We start from the raw sequence: 20,498 nt of genomic DNA on the forward strand, positions 1-20,498 counted from the left end.
CGATTTTCTATTTAGTTCGTCTCAATATTCCATTCCACGACTTTTTGACGGTTTTATATAGTTTAACCCGGCAATTAAAGCTTGACTCACATTCTTCTTCCGCCAATAGATTTTTAAGAGAAATAAAAACTGTTGGTTTTTGCCATTAGCAATCCAATACATGTAAATCAGTCGTTTCATTTTCTACATTTAGATACTTTAAAATATAGTTCTTGCCATTAGCAATTTAATACGTGTCAATATGTCATAAGATCTTCCTCGTTTAGATATTGCAAAACATTTTTGAATCACTCGTCGATAAAATTGTAACCGAGTAACTCCTTCTCATTTTCAAAACCAACTATACTGTTGACGACGTTTCATTTCGACGAAATGCAAGCTTGTTTGTTATTTTAAGGTCTATATTTAATAGTGTTTCCTTGCTACCAGCTACGAGTCACAATATGAAGACTTTTGTCAAGTGAGCATAGTTTAAAAAGGCTTCATATTGTGTCCGGCAGCTAAAATTTACAATACAAATATGCAGACAACAAATAAATCGATGTACGGGGCTGCGTTTGCGTATATTGCATGCTAGAAACAAGTAGTTGCTTTTTTCCACCAGCAAATCAGAAGATCATACATTAACACGTCACTGATATGTTTGCGTCAAAACTTTGAAGGCGTCAACGTATTTGACGTCAAAAAGCTGCGATATGCAAGAGCTAATCAAAGTGATACAGATTTTGGAACAACCGATAATATGACTTTCAATTTCGATGTATATGATTTTTGATAACCTAAGTCTAAATTGAAACAACGTTCCAACCTCTGATTGTGTTAGATAAAAACAGCAATTTTTATACGTGTGTATGTAAAACAAATGTCTTGGTAGGGGGGTCTAAATACAGCACAAACAACATTTTCCAAAAGACCAAAAAATAAAAGTACATTTTTACAAAATGCATTTGACTAACATTTTGGCCAACTCAAATTCTTAAACCCTGCCGACTGCCATTATCGATTGCCAAATAGATTGATCATGAGATAAAACAATGATAACTACTTTCATAAATACAACTTGATTTCTTGTTCTTTTTAACAGTTTGTTAGTCGAAACTGTTATGCAAGTCACTTGAATTATTTGCCATATTCATAAATCTTTTTCTGATACAAGTTATCTAACATTGATCTTTCTATCCCTGTTGTTGGAGACGTTCTTTTTATCGATAATTGTTTCTGTATTTTGTGATAAAACTGTCTGTTTTTTGTTACATAATTTGTTTTAATGTTTCTATGCCGAATAAACTATTAGTTTATCATTTGTCGGTACTAGTATTAAACACCAGCTGCGTTTCTCAACACACATATGCAGCGTTTTCAATATCTTGCAAGAATTCTGCCCTCAATGGGTCATCATATTTGTGATGTAGCGTAGTCTTGTGTTCCAATATTAAGCATGGTATATTTGATAAGATTTATTTGCTGAACTTGCAGATAGAAGAGACTTATTACTACCACTGGGTCGATGCCTCTGCTGGTAGACTATTAGTCCCCGAGGGTATCACCAGCCCAGTAGCCAGTACTTCGGTACTGGCATGAAAATACGGATTTTTTGTGTTATTTAAATTTGTTGTTACAAAATATTAGAAATTAAGGAATGTATCTCCCTCATGCAAAGCTCTGATTCCTTTCACGGATTTGGCTATACTTTTTGGACTTTTTGGATTATAGCTCTTCATCTTTTATATAAGCCTTGGATTTCACATATTTTGGCCACGACTATCACTGAAGAGACATGTATTGTCGAAATGCGCATCTGGTGCAAGAAAATTGGTACCGTTAATTTTATTATAGTCTCATGCACTGTAGCACTGTATTTATGATATGGAAAACAGCAATCAAAGTGAGGTTCCTTTGCTTTTGGCTTTGATAAGGGATATTTTGTCATGAAATAATATAATAGTACCATTTACTTAATTGCATTTTAGATAAATATTTGCGTGAACAGAGTACTTCAACATCATATGTTTTTACTCGGGAGATACTAGTAGTTGTTTGAAAACACAGACGTACACATGGCCAGGGTTTTACAATGATGTTAATTTGAATCTAAAATAAACTTTCCTTCGTTACTAGTGTAAAGAGAATGATCCGGTCTAACATGTTTAATACCGCCACATCATTTATGTATGTGCCTGTCCCAAGTCAGGAGCCTGTAATTCAGTGGTTGTCGTCTGTTTATGTGTTACATATTTGTTTTTCGTTATTTTTTTCCATATATAAATGAGGCCATTAGTGTTCTCGTTTGAATTGTTTTACATTGTCTTTTCGAGGCCTTTTATAGCTGACTATGCAGTATGGGCTTTGCCCATTGTTAAAGACCGTACGGTGAGCTATAGTTGTTAATTTTTGTGTCATTTTAGTCTCTTGTGGACGGTTGTCTCATTGGCAATCATACCACATCTTCTTTTTTTTATATCATAGTACAGTTTAATGTTTTATAACCATTAAATTTTTGCTATTTTTCACAAATGATATCGGATATGTTCCTTACGTCGTAACTACAATCCCCTTCCCAACTCATGAATGTGACCTACCGAATTAGACTGTTTACCAGATTTGTTATCACATAAGCAACACGACGGGTGCCACATATGGAGCAGGATCTGCTTACCCTTCCGAAGCACCTGAAATCACCCCTAGTTTTTGGTGTGGTTCGTTTTGTTTATTCTTTAGTTTTTCATGTTGTGTCATATGTACTATTGTTTGTCTGTTTGTCTTTTTCATGTTTGGCCATGGCGTTGTCAGTTTGTTGTGGATTGATGAGTTTGACTGTCCCTTTGGTATCTTTCGTCCCTCTTTGAATGTGATTGCGCAGATCAAAATTGTGAAGAATCTCGAAGAATGAGGGACATTAGAACGTTTCTGAGTTTTCGTTCTGATTATGAAAATAATCTTTTAAAATAATTCCCTTTGTTTTCGTTTTGGAACATTTACGGTAATTGAAGTAGTAGATTCGTATCATATCGGACAATCAATTTATGATGGTGATCGTTACTTTTGTGTATTTTGGTTTCACTTGTTCTTCATCAAACCCTGCTGGAATAGTTTCATCTACTAGAATATCCTACTGATAAAGAAGTTCGAATAATTTGGACATTCACGCTCACAATGTATCATTGGAGATATGAAAACATCAAAATATATTACAGTAAAACATGTTATATACTAGTAAATCACAATTTAATCTTTTGAACGCCAGACGCACATTTTGTCTGCAAAAGACACATCAGTGGCGTTTGAATAAATACAGCAGTTTTAAACAAAATTCCACCAAATATGAATAAGGTTATAAATTCCTGTGGTAGATCATCCAAAAAATTTCAAACCTTATTAGCAGTTGATTATTCATGTCAACACAGATGTGATGTCTATTGATCTTATGACACAATCAGAGAGGTAACCACCAATATCAATTCACAAGGATATACATGTATAAAATACAAGAACACATTAACATATGGGTAATTGATTAACAGGACTTCATTTATACATTTATACTTGAAAGTAAAATTGAAGAGCCTGTCAAGTTACATTTTCGTTGCGTCTGTTATTGGCTTGGTTTAAATTATGTTTACATGAGTAATCAAATGATGATTTACAAGTAACCATATCACCAGGATCGAAGGTTACAGGTTACTTTTAGGTGGTATCGGCTTAAATGTTATGCATAAGAGATTGGATTGCTGCAGAGATTTTAATAGGAAAATATTACAATATGTATATGTTTATTACAAACAATAATGGAACAATATAAAAATTAACAATTAACAACGTGAGATATCCAAGTCACTTGACCATCTGTATGTGTTAGATCTCATACCCGTTAACGTTATTTTCGTTGATTTCTCTACGGATGAAAAACGATGTTCTGTTCGACAACCAAAAAATTGCTTGAAAGATCTAATCATTAACCAAAACGATTTTTGGAAATGTTTTCCATACAACGCATACACAAAAAAGTTAACACTGAAAGTACTGTAATAAAGTAATTGGCAAATTTGTTGTAAAAATTTCTCGTATTTTTCTTTACTTACTGGTGCCACAATGATATTATAGAGTCTAGCAAGATGGCTCGGAAAATTTAAAACAAGAAACAAAGATGACACAATCAATAGAGTTCGCGTCACACGCATTTGAGATTTGTTCGTTAAGTGCTTATTTCTTTTTACTTTCAAAGAGTCTGTTGGTTTGTAACAATGTTGTCTTTTCTTGTGAAATATAGCAGCTTTACAAATCACTCTACAGTTCATAAAAGCTATACAGAAGAATGGCAGTACCATGCTGATAATTGTATCAATCCACGTGACAATTTGTAAAAACTCGTAATAGTCATTGATTGTTAAGCACCATTTACGTGGGCCATACTGTACAGCTTCGGTTGTCCAAATGGCAAAGGTGTAAAACACCGCTGCAAATAGCACTAAACAAGTGACTGCTATTTTCTGACGACGATTCGAGCATAACATGGGTGCTCGTAATGGATGACAAATGGCGAGATAACGTTCCGTTGTAAATCCAACAACTAACCACACGGATAAAAATGCGGCAAAATATGTAACATAAACAACAATCTGACATGGAATGGTCGTTGATAGGATATTTGAAGCTGTTTGGTCAAACCATGTTAGAAATAATGTCAGTAAAAACAGGTTGTCGACAAAAGCAAGCGCAGCTAGAAACACGGATGATGAGTGTCTTTTAAGGAAACTGGACGTAAAAACAGCTATTGAAGCAGTATTCCCAAACAATCCAACTACAGCTATGATAGGTACCACTATAGTATATATATTAACATATAATTTATGTAAATTTACGGTCTGAGTTTCAAGTTTTTCTATTGATTCGTTGTAGATAGATGTTATATTATGATCCATTGTTGTATTGTCAGTATAACTATAAGTGTAGTTCAGTGTGTCGTATGGTTTATCGAGATTCATATCATTCAAATCTGGAAAAGAAGAGAGAATATGTTTTAAAATATGTAAGAAGAGAGTTCTGAATTTTTCAGTGTAATAATGTTATTAAAGAAGTTTGTCTATTTGAAATATCAAGATAATCAAGTATACAAACCAGTCCTCAGGGACTTCTTTCCACTTTAGCTTTACAACTATAAAGTTGATAATAACATTTACTCGTGATTTAATAGTGTAGCTTATATGAAAGCAACGTACGAACAGCGGTCTTAGGTTACAACAGTACCTTCACTATGAAAGCGGAAAACATACTACAAGATATAATAAACATGGCAACTAATACCATAAAAATCACTAAGAAATCAATACACTAAAACAGACGTATACACATAGCATATAAAACACGTAAGAATAAAGAGTACGAAATCAGTCAGTAGACAGTGAACGGTATACTGGTACTTCATTTGGCCTTTTTAATTTTGTTGGATTCGAGAGTCACTGATGAGTCTTTTGTAGACGAAACGCGCTTCTGGCGTATTTACTAAATTTAGTCCTGGTATCTATGATGAGTTTATTTACTGGCTATGATGACAATAAGCTTGCTGTTGTTCGGATAACCAGTAAAAAAGTGTTTTATTATACAGAAAATTAGGAATATTTCTGAATGTCTGCCTATATGGTTTGAAGCTGTTCAAAAACGGGATAACATTTGCTTCTTGTAAATATTTCATAGTCGGTTAATAGTTTAAACCGGTTAATAGTCTTTTGCAGACTATTTCCTAAAAGAAGAAAGATTTATTCGTCTATAATTATAAAAGGAACATACAAACTGAGATACTGAGGTATAATAATAAAACATTGTTGTATTTTTTTTCTCATATGATATTTCAACGCAATAATAGCAAAAATGGAAAATGCCTATCCTTCAATGGTTGATGTAGAAAAATATCCCTAACCATGTTACAAATTAATACATATATGAACAATTCAGTATATCAGATGTTCAGATTGAAACAAATCATTACATAAGTATGAAAAAAATGAAAAATTACTAGAAATAGATATCTTATAGTACAATACTTTCCTAATTATCAAATGACTAAATATCAAATCGTGGGAGGAAAAAAAACTTTGATGGATCATTTTTTTCAATTGACATCTGTAGGAGGACCATATAAATGGTCTGTCAAAAAATTACTTCTCATCCATTTTATTTGCCCTGCCGGGTTTTTTTGTGTGTTTATTTTTAAGAATAGACAAAACATTCATTTATTAATTCCTACAACTACATTTGAAATCATCTCTTTTGTCGTAAAGTTTGTTTTCAACCGACCCTAATTTTCTAGGTGCAAGTCAAGATATGTGGCAGACTTAACTGTATCTGTTGTATCTTTTATCTCTAGTGCAATGGGATAGATGCGTTCAACCTAGTCACCAAATTTTGAAATATTTAGTGAAAGAACATCATCAAAATATCGGAAAGTAGTGTTAAAGGATATTGCTAACTTCTTATCTTTCTTCCTATGAAGTTCTTGTATGAAGTCAGACTCATAATAATAAAGAAACAAGTCGGCATGAAGGAAATATTTTTTTTCCATTGGTATGCCGATAGTCTGTTGAAAAAAAACGTCCTCCGAACGTAACAAATATGTTGTCAATTAAGAAATCATGCATCATGATAATGTCAGTTTCAGAGAATTTTTTGTTTATGTTTGAATCAGAGTGATCCTTTACAAAGCAGGATTTATCCCTCCCTAAGACAAGATTCTTATATCTACGTTGGCCATTCTTCTTTATGAAACAAAGCAATACAAACTCTTTCAATTTTTCTTTTAGTTTGGAATGTGGAATACTTGTATACAGTGTAGAAAGTCAAATGTTTTAATAATATTACAAGATGAAAGAGAGTTAGATTGTATGTAGTCTTAAAGATCTTTGGAATTTTTAAGATCCGCATCTGATTTACGCCACCTCTGGAATAGGCACATTAACTTCGAAGCCCGTCTTTGATTGCTGATAAAATAGATGTTAAATAAAGACAACAGTAGTATATCGCTGTTCAAAACTCATAAATCCATGGACAAAAAACAAAATCGGTGTAACAAACTAAAACCGAGGGAAACGCATTAAATATAAGAGGAGAATAACGACACAACACTGAAATGTAACACACACACAGAAACGGACCAAGTTTAGAAAGAAGTTACGTGGAGGTTTTGTATGCGTTTTGTTTTGTTTGTTTGTGTGTTGATATACGTTATGACTACTTGATTTAGATAATATAGAATTCAATGTTGAATAAATGCCTTTCCAAAACTAGATTAGTTTTAATCACATTTAAATGTGTTGGTATTGAAAAAATATTCACTTTCGATCGTCAAAAATGCGAAGACAATAGAAAAGACGACTAAATCGTACAATTTACCATGCAATTAATCATTGAGTACGAATACTTATTTCAATTCTTGTTAAATAAATTGGTCAGCAAAAACTTTAGCTGCGTCTGATACGTGATTTAAAAAGTTTTATTGTCGACGAGATGTAATTGCACTCTATAACTAAAAGATATATTATCGAAACAACGCTTAAAGTGCATCCGTTTGGACATATATCTTTTAATTGACAGACAACTTAAGCTAACGTATTGTTAGTTCATTTTGCTTTGGTCTGAATCGAAACTATTCTGAATTCAAACGCTACAAACATCGAACATTATAAGAGATTTTATGACATTTCGTGCAAATAAACTGAAATTCGTTAACTGTTGTTTACCCATTATTGAAAACACATTTAGTCAACTAATGATATATAACACAGGTAAACTGGTGCTGATTTCAACTTTAACACGGGTTCAATCTATGGGATTTTGGTTTACATCTGTTATAGTCTCAGAACGATTTATTCCCCATTTCCATTCTCAATTTCATGAACAACTTAAAACATAGTATGGACCATTGAATATTATTGAAGATGCCAACTTTTCCTTTATGTTTCATTTTGTTATTTGTGTCGTCAGGTTATTATTTTATTTCACTGTCATATAAATGAGAGGTGAAAAACCTTGCTTAATCCACAACTTTCTATTTAAGGAAATACCGGTACCAATATAAAAAAGAAGATGTGGTATGATTGCCAATGATACACCTATCCACAAAAGACCAAAATGACACAAATGACCAAGTCAGGAATATCACAGTTGTTTCGAAGTAAATGAAGAATGGTTGAATCTGTGATGATTTTTGACAATATTAGAAAGTTTCTGTCAGATGTGAAATAACAGTTGAAAAACCTTGTTTGATCCACCACTTTCTATACAAGGAAATGCCTGTACCAAGCCAGGAATATGACAGTTGTTTTGGAAGTAAATGTATAATGGTTTGATCAGTGATGATCCTTGACAATATTAGAAAGTTTCTGTCAGATGTGAAATGAGAGATGAAAAACCTTGTTCGATCCACCACTTTCTATACAAGGAAATGCCTGTACCAAGTCAGAATTTGACAGTTGTTTTGAAGTAAATGTATAATGGTTTGATCAGTGATGATCCTTGACAATATTTTAAAAAGTTTCTGTCAGTTATGAAATGATTTTGAGAAATTGACACCCTATTATCATCAACCTTTTCATGATGGCGACCATGAACCAGAATTTGTTGACAATAGGTTAATACAATATATGTCTTAATGTATGAAGTATCAACTGCTCACAACAAGTTCAGTTACAAAGGCTACTAATGATCCTTTTCATCTCTAATCAACTTAGCTTAACTGACGGCTGTCTGTGCTGAAGGCTATGTTATATTAGTACACATAAATGATATGATATAAATTGAAGATTAGAGCGGCGGGGTGACCTCGGGACATCAATACACGATATCCGCTCTTTTCTTATAGATAATGACCAGAGTTGAAGCTATGATTATGACCAGCAAGTATAATGTAGTATCAGTTCGCAATCCGCAAATAAGATCCAAGGTCAATAATGTAGGTAAAAGTTTATAAAGCCCACCAAACGCAAATCTTAAGCAATTTGTTTGGCTTGAATGCTGTTAATTTTAATTTTTTTAGGCCTTCAAATCTGTAGTCCAGATCATACATTTTAAAAGTTGTTTACGAAACTTAAGTGAATATTTCGTGTTCGAATTTAATGTACTACTTGAATGCAGCCAACGCTATTGTCATATCAAATGATTGATTGTTATCAGTAGACCACTGTCAAATTTTCATAAAATTGAAGGAAGAAATAAAAACATACGCCACTTAATCCATGCGCTGAACTTATGTTCTTCCGAAAGGAAAAGAGTTTATTCTACACTTGTTTCATCTGCCATGCAAAGATTTTAATTAGAATATTGTGTATTTCCTTTGTCATTGGGGACACGGGGTTGGGTGGGGTAAGTCTCTTTTGTTTCTTTGATATTTGATTGATTTGTGTTTTTCTCTTTGTCATGATTTGGTTATTTGCCGCTTATAAAAAAAATGGTAAGCAGTTCTATGTTAATCTAGATCTATGGAATATTTTGAGAATAATTTGATATTGTACAGAAAGAATAGTACAAAGTTAAGCTATCTAGAATTGTTACTAAAAGTTATTTACTAAGATTTTATTTATTTAAGACAGTACTTATGAAACTCATTCCTTGTTTTTTTTCTATATTAACGGTAGTATTCATGAACTTGGTGAAACATGAGAAGATTTTGATATATCAACATTTAATAGGAAATTTTTACTTCTAAGTTCGTCAACTGTTGTGTACCAGTGAAGGCATTATGGTTCTGTCGCCGACAGCTTCTCAAGACTATGACGCTTTTTGTGAAATGAATTTACTGCTATCAGACTTGTCCGAAATGAGTATTAAATAAAAATGTTGGACGTTAAAAAGATTTAGAGCGGCACTAATTAATTACCAATCTTACCAAAAAAAAGGTGTTACATGGCGTTTACATATTATAAGCATTTTGTAATATATCATACTTTTAGCTCCTCCAAGGTCCATTTTAATAATTGAATCATATCAGTTTAAATTAGTTCATGAAATATTATGTAGGATTCAGGCGTTTAGTGAAACTGGTTTTAGATTTCATTAATTAAAGTATGCCATATTTAGCGATTTTCAAACCAAAACATTCTGCCTTTTGGCTTTATGAACTGGACTATCTGTACTATTATTTGTGTTAAGTTTAACATAAACCAGTTAAGGAAAACAAAACAATAAATTGTCTAGTTCATTTCCTTGCTTATTAGAAGGATACATAACATGGCAAACATAACCCTATGTTTTGTTTAACTCGTGTACTATATAAATTTTGAAAAATTTTATAAAATTACTGGAACCCTGTAACATCAATATCTCGTTACCTTAAGTTTTCTTTGTCTTTGTTTTCCATCCTTCAAATAACATGTATTATGAAATGCTTTATATTTACAAGAAGAATTCGAAATGTATGAGCTACTAGAAACAGGAAGTAATAGATTTTTGGCTCGCATAACAGATGGCTTAAAATGTCAATTAAGAAGGCAGGACCCTTTTTATATATATACAGTCCATTTACATGTATGTTGGCGTTTGCTGGTGTTGTAGTTCAGTGTATCTGTTGTTCCATTGTTTTCCTGTTATAGTTGATGTGTTTACCGTGGTTTAATTATGCTACCCGGTTTTGTTTTTGCTTAATCGAATCATGACTATTGAACAGTGGTATCAGGTACCAGGATTATAATTTAATACACGAGACTCATCAGTGACGCTCTTAGATCAAATTAGTTATAAAGCCAAACAAGTAAAAGTTGAAGAGCATCGAGAAACTAAATTCTAAAAAAGTTGAACGGCTTAGGTAATCTATTCCTTGGTTAAGAAAATCATGTTGTCTTTATTTAATTGGACGAGTAAGACAATCGTGTAAAAATGACGTTAAGTCATGGGGCACCATGTCAAAAGCAAATAGACTTAAAAGTTATCAAAGGTACCAGGCTTATAATTTTAGTAATCGTAAGCCATGGGACACCATGTCAAGAACAAGCAAAGTCAATCTATTAACTTTTGTTACTTGTACAACATTGAAATTTGAAATTATTGGACAATTGTTGTTTCAAACGTAATTTTATAAAGTGAATTCACCTTTTCATTTATAATATTGACTTTTTAATTTGCTTCCTATTTGCTTATTCATCTATTATTTAGACTGTTGAATGAGCATCCTATTTACCTCTTAATTCCTATAGAAATCTAGTTAAAGAATTGACAACCAACGTGTTTATTCGACAAATTCATTTCCAAAACAATATCAAAGAGTCTTTTCATGATATGTTTTCAAACAAACAGTTTGAATTATAAATTCATCAAAACAACTCAATCATGTTTCCATGATGAATAAAATCACTCGGTTGCTTTTATTTTGTCTTTAGAAATTAATTTTGTCGTATTAGAACTTCACAAAAGGATGTCTGTTTTGCTATGACAAAAAAATCAGATAACTGAAGACTTAAAAATATTAATACCCTCGTATCATATCCTGATCAATTAAGGTTTCTGTGAGGCAAAAATAAATTTGTAAACCATTTTTAACATAAACCCTTAGTCTACTTGACAGAGTAAATTTTTGTTTTCATAGATGTGTCTTTTTTAAAAGATTTGTTTAAATCAATCATCTTTTGCCACTTGAAACTAAAATAAATATTTAGAAAAGTAAACAGCAAAATTCCAAATTCAGAGAAAATTCAAAACGGAAAGTCCTTTATAAGACTTCAAAATCAAAATCGAAAACGCATCGAACGAACGGTAAACAACTGGCAGTTTCCAGATTTGGTACAGCCATTTCACATTTAAGCAATAGTGAATTTAACCTGTTTAATTTAACTAATTTTTGAAATTTTGGTTCCTCAATGCTAATCAACTTTGTACTTGTCTGGCTTTATAACCATTTTGATAACAACTTAGAGAAATTTTTGGATCCTTAATGATCTTCAACTTGTGTAGACAAAACGCGCGTCTGTCGTATTTAATTATATTCCTGGTACCTTTGATAAGTATTAATGTAAAATGATTGTATTTTTGAGATGACAAATACACTTCTTCTACATCTGAGCAAAGCATCAAATAATATACAAACAATTATTGTGACGTGAATCTGTAATTCAATAATTTTTACTCAAGGCCAGTCAAAGTCTGTAAATTAAACTACACTGACTTCCAGCAGCAGATCGTCATGTTGATAGATCGTGTGTTTGGCTTCCCAGATATATACATTTAAGATGTATTTCATTTTATTATGGATGGTCAATCCATGAAAGGCAATTGAGTATACAATCTATGAGCATGTTAAAGAACTCTAACAACACCATTTGACAAGTTTGGATAGATAGAAGGGTGACCTAATGTGAGATTTATTTCACACCACGTCGTTATTTCCTATTAGCAGTCAATTATAGCCACCACTTCTCCCGATTATTAAGATCGTACCAATTGATATATTGTAAATTTGTTGTCGTCTTGGAAAGCCTTAATTTAGAAATATTTGCCTATAGACTTAAAGCAGCTAATAATAATTAAGCGATAGACACAAGGTTATTGTTCGCAATGTGTTTTATGTTTGCTATTATTGGTTGGATTTTGTGGTCAATATAATAGCAAATTAAAAACTACTTTGGATTAATTTTACAAAAGAAAACAACAGCACTGTTTATTTCGATGACCGCATATTGACCTTTTTATATATATGATGTTGGTTAGAAATGTCTTTGGATTGCTGGTATATAGAAATACATGTATACCACTAGTATCCTCCAATTCATACTACAAAATAGTTATGTATTTTGTAATCAAGTCGCGTAACCCATTATACGGGTTTCGCAACAAATAATTACATCTGAACGAGTGTGTTAAATGCAATAAGGTTGGCTCTTTGGTCATATATATGTATCGCAACTTATTGATGTAATTAATTAGAAAATACCGCAAAAAAATTAGTTGTGACGTAAATATAAACTACACAGATCGTATTGGCGATTCATTTAATGTGTGCACGTGCTGATAGAACAAATTACATATTATATGTGCTGACCTTCCCTCAACGTAATCCAATTTCTATGTGCACGTTTGCATTGCGTAAACTGGCTTGAACTTGATTTAGTACATTTAGACATTGACGGTAAATGGTATGGTGCTAGATCGTTGCAGAGGAAGCCAAAGTGCCATGAGATTATTACCGATATTTGACTGGAAAACAGGTGATCCTACTTAATCAAGATACGAGTCCGAACGCAACTGCAATGACCGGAATTCGAACTCACAACCTCAGTGATGACAAGTTAGTGAGTGATAACTATATATGAGCCGTATAGACCACTTGACTATCGAGACCTCCTTGAATCCATTGACGAGACATATCCAATTATGGTTTTAAATGCTTGTCTATAAAATCAAATAATGTTTAACCGTCGACATCTATACTATTAAACGAGAAGACTTCATTTTGGGTGTCGCTTCTCTTCTTTCCACAATAAACTAATCAACACGCCTCTGTGTCCTATAGGTACAGTGCAAAGTGCCATTTATCATCCATTCATATGATTATTCAGATTGAGTTATTTTTGGAGAAAAACGAGAAAAAAGGCATCCGGATATTGTCCCGTCATTGGAATTTTTTTAAGTCAGCTTAGACTTCCGGTTTGCGTTTTTCTGTATACTTTGAACATACATATACAAAGAATAAAGTTTATTTTCAGAATTCTATGTGCTATCATTTTCAAGTTTACTATCGACGGCAGTCACAGAGTTTATTAAATATAGAGGGTCTGTATACTATATCAATGACCACTATGGATCGTTTAGTAAGCTTAGAATTGAAAGTAAATACACTATATTTATATAGTAATGAATGTTCATTATATATAGATAAGCGCTAAAAATATTCATATGAACTTTTGATACCTTTTCTGAAATTCTTTAAATCTTTTACAAAATTCATTGATTACAAAAAAAAGGAAGATGTGGTATGATTGCCATGTTGAGACAACTCTCCACCAGAGACCAATATGACACAGATATTAACAACTATAAGTTTCCGTACGACCTTCAACAACGAGGCCATACCGCATACTCAGCTTTAAAAGACCCCGAACTGACAATGTAAAACAATTCAAACCAGAAAACTTAGCGGCCTTATTTATGTACAAAAATGAACGAAAAACAAATTTGTAACACATAAACAAACAACAACCGCTGAATTACAGGCTCCTTACTTGAATGTTCATAACACACTAAATATATGTTCATATTGAAATTGATAGAAAACCAAAAAATGGGAATATTGGAAATAAAAGAGGAGGGATAAACAAAAAAAGCATTTTCCTGTCCCCAATAATTGCTGAAATTCTCCAGTCAGTCAATATTTTACAAAATTCTTCCAACAACACTTTACATACTTGAAACTACGCTGTGAATGCCCACGATTTCGCGGGTGTGTTCTAGTATGTATTTAATTTACCAAGCTTATTTGAAAGTCTGAAATATATTCATCAGAGAAAATATGGGGTTACTCGCACGAAAAATGTTATAAAACGATTTCAGAAGTAAGAGATGAAATATGTTGTTTCGTCAATGTTATTCAAACGAAGTCAGGTATAACAAGTCGTGCATAAATATTTTGAAATCACCAAGTCATGTTTATAGAAAGAAAATGTAATAGTTTTTAGAATTCGTTTTAAGAACAAAAAATAACATAATGCAGACATAGCAATTTTGTAGATATCGATTACATTGTTAATCAACAAACGAGACGCCGAGATAACGTGACACAAGAAAGAGGATTAAAAACAACTGTCTTCTGATGGTTTCTAAACAAAAATGAATGATTACATAGTTAATGCACTTAAGATTCCGGAATGATTTTAACGAAACCAACAAAATTGAAAGCCAATCATATCAAACAAAAACAAGAAGGCAATTTATTTTCGATCAGATAGTTGCAACCTTAATGAAGATTAAATTTTTATGTATGCACTCAAAAGTTTAAGACAGTGTGTATCTAAATATTTAGGGTACTACAGACAAACTCATGCAAATTGCTGACGAGGTAATCAATAGAACAATTGAAATTAAAATTTTGATTTTTGTGCCTTGAAGTCATAACTCTTTCGAGCCAGTTTTTTGAGCTCGTACTCCAAAATCAACCAATCAAAATGTTTGATATTATGTTTCAAGCATGATTTTGTGATTCGAGCACTGAGTAAAGTTTTATGACTTTAAGGCATGGAGGCTATTATTACAAAAATAACATATTGTTCAAATTTTAATGGAAATTTCAATTGCAGACTAACCACAAAGAAGAAGTAGAAGTTTAATGGCCAATGAGACAATAATTAACAAGGGATTAATTGACGAAAATGTTAGCAACAATATGTCATTTAACAGCCTCCCTGGAGTCTTTGCAGCCTTTAAAACTCCCCATGCACCCAGATCATACGGCAAATAAAAACAAAATCGTTCTAAATACAAACCATACTTGTTTATCGAGACATTGCCAACCACCAACACGTTGCCCAAATTAGCACATAGCTAGAAGCAATTGGACAGTTAACCCTAGTTCCGGTAGTACATTTCTCAAATAATGAGAAAACAATTGATACCTTTTTTAAAATACCCACAAGTATTTTAGATCGGCACGAAAAGGTAAAAAATATAGCTACATAAATCAGTTCAAATACTATATCAAAAAATTGATGAAGGTTGCTGAAGGCACGCTTTTAGTATATCACTTGTGTATAATTGTATTCCGTCTTTTATTCTAGTCTAGTTATTTCATTAACTATTCTACTCCAAAATAGATCATTAATGATATAAGACAAACAAATGGTTCAGTCAAATGTAAAATTGTGCAAACAATCGGAAAATAAAAATATTAATAAAAGTGCAATTTGTCTGTGCATCTGTACTTTTGTGTACTTGGATCTCCAAAATACTAGATTTTTCATTGGATAGTTAAACATTTTGTGCTTTTTATTGCTTAATAAATATAGGAAGATGTGGTGTGAGTGCCAATGAGACAACTCTCAATCCAAACAGCAATTTAAAAAAAGGCAAACCATTATAGTGTACGTCAAAGACTTTTTCATTGTTGAAGGCCGTACATGCATAGTGTCCTATACTTTATACATCCACGTCTTTTATTCCCTGGTGGAGCAATAATCTGTATATGCGTTTAGCCTTAATATGTGTTATTTTTTATCCAAAAACCACGTCTTTTATTCCCTGGTGGAGCAATAATCTGTATATGCGTTTAGCCTTAATATGTGTTATTGTTTATCCAAAAACTCTATGCGTTTAACATATCTATCTGCGTAAATATTTGTTAATTTTTAAGTTCTTAAATGAATACGCAAATATAATAGCGCGTAAGATTGAAAGTTAGTAAAGGTATTGACAACATAAATCATTTGTATCGAAATCTTTGATTTAATAGTAAACGATTTGTTTACAAAAAGACAAAATCCATATGAACTCCAAGATGTTACTGCAAACATCTGCATAAATAATCAAAATTGAAAACGATAGAAAGGCTAACAATAAAATAAATAAAACTACATATGATATATTGAAAAGAAAATCACATCAACGAAAGAAAGCTGAAGATTAGCCCTGTTTGTCATAAGTTTTAGTATGAATACTTCCTAATAATGTTTGTAGATAATAAATAAAAGTTGTTATTGGATTTATTAAGAACAAGTCTAAACGAATAACCAAACGTCATTGTCGGTATGCATAGAACAAATTAGGATTGTCCAGAGAGAACGGGTCATGTAAATAACTGATCGAATGATTTAAACGATCATTTATAAATTGGCTTTTTGTTTATTGGCTTGATTTCTCACGAGTGTTGTAATGTAAAATAACATTAAAGAAAACAACAGTTTCTTTACGAAGGTTGCAAATTATCAGACTGAGTTTTTATAATGGAGTAAATATGATTTGCCCTTTCCATTTAACATGATTCAAAGGAGCTCGATAAGACAGCTGAGAGCAATAACTATCAGTATCTATTTATTTTGCATCAACGGTCATCGTTCTCTTCTTTTTCATAACTGAAAAGAGAATTGTAATAACAGCATCATCATATTCCTGACAGGCATAAAGGTATATCTGAGTTGTCTCTCTTCCCACAAAAGATATGGTTAATAAAAGAGAAATATTGGAAATAGACAAGCATACTATATGAGGAATTATATATGCAACTTCAATACTACGTTGAACGTGTTTAGAAACCACACGCCATAAACAGTTTATAGTGTGATAAACCATTGAAAAATTATTAATGCGCACCAAAGTGTTGTTGGTGCTGCTTGTTGCCCGTCAATCAACGAAAGTACTACCCGACAACCTTGTGCTGTGTTATTAAGCTTGTCGTTTCATGTTTTGTCTTCAATGAAATAATATGTTCGGTCACATTTTAAGTTGGTACATCAAGATAAAACGACTTTTTTATTTTAAAAACACTAGAATTGTCTCCAACAAGAATTGCAATTGGTTTTTTGGGAGACTTATTTAGCTCGGTGTTGAGTTTTTGCTTAACCTTTCAGGATGGAGTTGTTTTCCTCTTTATTTCTTGTGAGTATATAGCGATGCCGGTCCTTATCCGATTGATTAATTTAAATGACCACTTTTCAAATCAAATGAGAGGTTACATTAGAACTCTCTTACAGTCATTAATGTAATAATTGTAAATGATGGAAAGAATATTTACGATGTGACAGACATAAGTTTTCGTTTGCTTGACAAGGGTGGTCCAAGAAATCGATAGTTCATCTGCTTAATGGTATTTCTTATACATAGAAGAAATTGTATTGTTCATGTGTTTATTATAATCAAGTTACTTTGGTGATATTGTACGAATTAGTTGGACATACAGACCGCAGGTGGTCATTTTCGTCCAGATTAATTAAAATCCAACGAGGAAATTAATCAGATATAATAATTATTTTTGGCTTTATATATAAATTTAATAAAAGCTATTAGTAATCTCACAGACTTATAATGATTTTTAACACAGTTTTAGGTAAAAAGGCAGGAGTACCTTTACACAGCTGACACCCATAAAATATAAAAAGACGCTGAGGAAGATCATTCCCTTTGCCAATTCTGTCTTTCTTTTAGATATCATTTCATATTATACATTTATATCTCGGTATGGTTGCATAAACTTATAAACGGGATTATATTTTTTTCCGTTTGTGAGCATTGGCATTTTTAGGCGGTCCAATATCTAATTGGGTTGCTTGGTTTTTTTTCAAAACTTCTAAAATGTGCTTTTTAAGTCTAAATCATACATTCTGTTTTCAATACAAATTATTGTTCAGATTAAAACAATGACTCCGATATATTTCTTTTATTAAGTCTGATTCTGAAAACTTTGAAATTACAACTTTAATCAAATTAATGTTTATATTACATGTACTTCCTTTTTGTACGTTCCAACTATGTAATCCATATAGTTTTTATTACCAATATTAACTTACATCTGCCAAAATAGCGGATACATACATATAATCACAGACTTTCAAAGACACATTACCCATTTCCATTCTAAATTTTATGTTCGAGTTCCAAAATTCATAGCCAAACTATTTGCTGTACTATTTCCTGAATTAATGGTCGTACTACAGTAGTAAAATAAAGTGCAATTACGTATCGTCATAGTTCACGCTTAGTTTTTTTACTCCACTCTTTTGTGTTTTTCACACTTTCAGTACATTTGCTGGAGTCGTAACTGCATAACAAGTTTTAAGAATAGATAAATTTGATAGCACCTCCATTTCAGAAAGCTTTTGTTTCTATGGATTCAACTTAATGTTGGCACCGTTTTATTAAAAGTTACCTTAGCCGTATTTGACACAACTCTTTGGGAAGTTTGGGTTCTCAATGCTCTACAACTTTGGACTTGTTTGGCTTTACAACTATTTTGATCTGAGCGTCACTGATGAGTCTTCTGTAGACGGAACGCACGTCTGGCGTACTAATTTATAATCCTGGTACCTGTGATAACTATTATTTTGGATAGAAGTTTGCAGCCAACATCCGAGAATGCACAAAATCATTGTTTTATTGACATCCCAAAAATATTCTGACTGTGAGTAGTAAATCATGATTTTTTAAGATTATAGATCTATTGAAAAACAAAACTGTGAACTTTTTTTTGTTATTCAATGAAACTTTTGATGTTCATCATCAAAAAGTGAACGTTTTCTTATTTGTACGTCCATGACACGAAATATATATAAATGCTTTATTATGATACAATAACATATATAAAGTTTTTTTAAGCTGTTTAAAAGTTTGTCAGTTTCAACCAGTCGAATTAAAAGCATAGAATTTTTTTTTAACATATATAAGTGTTACACATATAATAATTAAATAAGTTAGTGTATAAGTTTGTAAACAAAATCAATTTGTAATTTTTTAACAATAAAAAGTAGAATTTTACTTTACCTGTATAGAATTGACCATTGCCTTGCTTTCAGTTGTACATCCCTATTGCAACTGTTGATTGAAGACTAGGACACGGTATTTTAATCCTAGTAGTATCATCCTTCGAGTAATCGATTCTCAACACATACTATAATGTCATTGGATTTCTTCAGCATTATATTTATATTCTAGTGACACAAAATTATCGCCTTTCTTCATTTAACTTTTCATTTTTAACACGTAAACTTATAAGGTTAAATTTATAAAAGCAAAAAGTAAGAACAAAACATTATTGTATATTTTACATACTTAGTATTAAATAAAATTATATTTTATGAGTAATAATTAATCAATGGCAATCGTTCTGTTTAAGCTATTCGTGGTTATATCGATATCAGTCACGTGAGAGGAAAAATAAATGTTTGAAAATATAATATTGCTTTTTTCAATATCACACACAGTGTCAACCCTCAACCAAAGTAGGTCCCTAGTGCAGAGCTCTTGAGATTATGGAAGTTCATAGGGCTGAAACACGTTATGCCGTACGTTCTTTTTTTATGTTCTTTTAAACACCAGAACTATCTTGAAGGAAAATAGAATCTTGCTGGAGTTTTGTGTCATTGAAATGGACAATTAAGTTTTTATTACACTTTGATCCTTTTTCCACTTATTTGAATCATTTATACTACTAAGAGCGGTAATGATAGACTTACGAACTGATTAGTTCAGAATATTTCAAAAAGAAAATACCCAAGCATATTTTAGTATACATTAAGACAAAAGAAAGGTAGGGTATCGTGAAATCATTTCAACAGTTTCTAATTATAATAGGCGAAAATAGTCATAAAAAGGAATTGTTTTTACTTTCTAATCATATCAAGCTCTAAATCCTCACGTATTCATAATTTTCATAATGGACTATAAAACTTCATCCTTTTTTAAACATATCTCTTACTAAAAGAGAGTTGGCTTAAGGAACAAATTTTCAAAATTTGATCGTTCAAAAGGTTTACGTGTACTTTGGTGGATAATAATATATCAGTTCTGCTCAAATATGAAAATCTATCATACAACACATTAGGCTA

The 20,498-nt window shown here is 31.9% G+C and overlaps 1 protein-coding gene across 1 annotated transcript; it reads right to left on the reverse strand.

The window, feature by feature from the left end:
• Window positions 1–3,725: 3,725 nt before the first annotated feature.
• On the reverse strand, window positions 3,726–19,610 carry LOC134706838 (probable G-protein coupled receptor 139). Its single transcript, XM_063566150.1, has 2 exons — window positions 19,435–19,610; window positions 3,726–4,993 (listed from the first exon to the last, which is right to left on the reverse strand). Exon 2 carries the CDS (start codon window positions 4,980–4,982, stop codon window positions 3,810–3,812), a length of 1,173 nt encoding a protein of 390 aa, XP_063422220.1. The 5' UTR covers window positions 4,983–4,993; window positions 19,435–19,610; the 3' UTR covers window positions 3,726–3,809.
• Between the last annotated feature and the right edge of the window lie 888 nt (window positions 19,611–20,498).

Source organism: Mytilus trossulus, chromosome 1 (genome assembly GCF_036588685.1).
Source record: "Mytilus trossulus isolate FHL-02 chromosome 1, PNRI_Mtr1.1.1.hap1, whole genome shotgun sequence".
NCBI classification, from domain to species: Eukaryota; Metazoa; Mollusca; class Bivalvia; order Mytilida; family Mytilidae; genus Mytilus; species Mytilus trossulus.

Coding starts and splice junctions, on each gene's coding strand:
- LOC134706838 (XM_063566150.1), bottom strand. CDS start 4,982: ATGAATCTCGATAAACCATACGACACACTGAACTACACTTATAGTTAT.